Here is a 1,966-nt window from a genome sequence, read left to right on the forward strand (position 1 = left end):
CGGAGAGGCATGCCATGCAGATGGATGCCCATGAGGCGATAGCTCGTCTCCGGGATGCTCTTCCTTCAATGAAGGCTCATCGCTACCGCTACTTCCCATGCCACGTGCCATACACTTGTGACTATGCATTTGCTTGCACTAGGGGAGAGAGAGATGAGGCTATTGAGATGCTTGTTGAGTATCTCAAAGCTCTTGAGGCAGCTTTTGATAACCTCGTGGACGACTTTGTGGCTGCTCATATGGACTTTGTTCAGGGCTGTTCCGCCAACAGGAGGGAACTCCTCCGTACAGCACCACCACTGTCATACATCTCGTCCTCAGCATCCTATGCACCTGCCATCTTAGCCACTACCCGCCGCCTGCCTACCACTGAGGAGTTTGACCAAGTCATTGCTCCTACTCCATTCAGTGCTGCACCACCTGCCGCGCCCGCACCAGCTCCTCAAATCAGTACTTCGCGCCTGGAGCTTATTAGTGAGGAGGAGGTTGAATCTCCAGCATCACTGGGTCTTACCCTCGGCAGGCCGAAGGAAGTTTTCACCATCTTCGGCTGAGTGCGCCTAGCAGCCGTGCGATGTACCAGCTTGTATGATATGCCTATATGTATATAGGTTTGGTGAGAAGTAGTCTGTGTGCGCATCATGTAGGAACTCGGAGAAGTGCACTAGCCTAAATAACATGTCAGGAATGTGTACGCAAATCCTGAGTGATGTATTGTATTATTACGGCTTGCGTGTAAGATATGTACTGAGCAGTCCTTCTCCATGCGCAATCAAGTATTTTCTTGAGAAATCTTTGAGTTCTTAAAATTCTGCCTTTACAAAAAAATCATTTATTTTTGCCACTCAGTTTTTCTCACGAGTTCTGCAAAAAATACCCCAGAGTGGAAAATGCCTCGTCCCTAGACTCGTTCCATGCCAAGTCCGCCAGAAGAAAACTATGGTACCCAGACAAGTAACAATTTCACACAGGGGCAGTCAAGTCAGCAAGGCAGTGAAACATCATTTTCTCAAGTATGCCGCCTTTATCAGCAAAGCCAGCAGCAACATCAAGAAATGATGAACCATGTTATCAATATGGGAAATCACCGTGAACCATATCAGCAGCATTCCAAATTGTCTGAACTACAAAAGACACGTCCCCCAACATTCTCTCACATTGATGGACCTCTTCAGGCTGATGATTGGCTTCGAGACATTGAAAGGAAGTTAATTATTGCACAATGTTCGGACCGTGAGAAGGTACTTTATGCACCTCACTACCTCACTGGAGCAGCTGCATCTTGGTGGGAAAATTTTCTACAAATGCACTCCAATGAAAATAACATCACCTGGGAAGAATTTAAAGAAGGTTTTCGTGGGGCGCACATTCCCAGAAGCATTATGAAGATCAAGAAAAGGGAGTTTGATGACCTTAAGCAGAGAAGCATGACGGTGACTGAGTACAATAGTCAGTTTACCCAATTATCTCGTTATGCCAACGAAGAGCATATTACTGAAAATAAAAAGATGGAAAAATTTCTGGATGGTCTGGCACCAGCACTTAAATGCCAGCTAGTCGTGCACACCTTTCCGGATTTCAAAACACTTGTGGACAAAGCTATTACATTGGAAAATGAGCGCCGCAGCTTGGAGGATTTTCGCAAGCGCAAGAGGGACAAGACTACTCATGCTCGCAACAACCGGAACAAGACTGATTTTTAGAAAAATGGTGCGAACAAATCCACGACCAATGTTCCATGCCCGAACTTTCATGCAAGGGACAAGGATTTTACGTATCGCTTAGGTGTTACTTGCTACACTTGTGGAGAGGAAGGACACTATGCCAAACAGTGCCCAAAACCAAGAAACTCGGCCCCCAAGCCGAACAACAGTGGAAACAATTCAACACCAAGCGTAACAACTTCAACCTCAATAAGAATCACAAGAAGGGTCACTTGAACCATGTGACCAAGGAGGAAGCACAG

The 1,966-nt window shown here is 46.2% G+C and overlaps 1 protein-coding gene across 1 annotated transcript; it reads left to right on the top strand.

The window, feature by feature from the left end:
- The first annotated feature begins 1,076 nt into the window (after window positions 1-1,076).
- LOC147988271 (uncharacterized) lies at window positions 1,077-1,703 on the top strand. Its single transcript, XM_087534425.1, has one exon. The coding sequence runs from the start codon at window positions 1,077-1,079 to the stop codon at window positions 1,701-1,703; it is 627 nt and encodes a 208-aa protein (XP_087390551.1).
- Window positions 1,704-1,966: the final 263 nt, after the last annotated feature.

The sequence above is a fragment of the Triticum urartu genome, chromosome 1A (assembly GCF_056163025.1).
Source record: "Triticum urartu cultivar PI428250 chromosome 1A, HENAU_Tu73, whole genome shotgun sequence".
Taxonomy (NCBI): Eukaryota; Viridiplantae; Streptophyta; class Magnoliopsida; order Poales; family Poaceae; genus Triticum; species Triticum urartu.

Excerpts from the sequence above, each read along its gene's own strand:
- LOC147988271 (XM_087534425.1), top strand. The coding sequence starts at position 1,077 with ATGGGAAATCACCGTGAACCATATCAGCAGCATTCCAAATTGTCTGAA.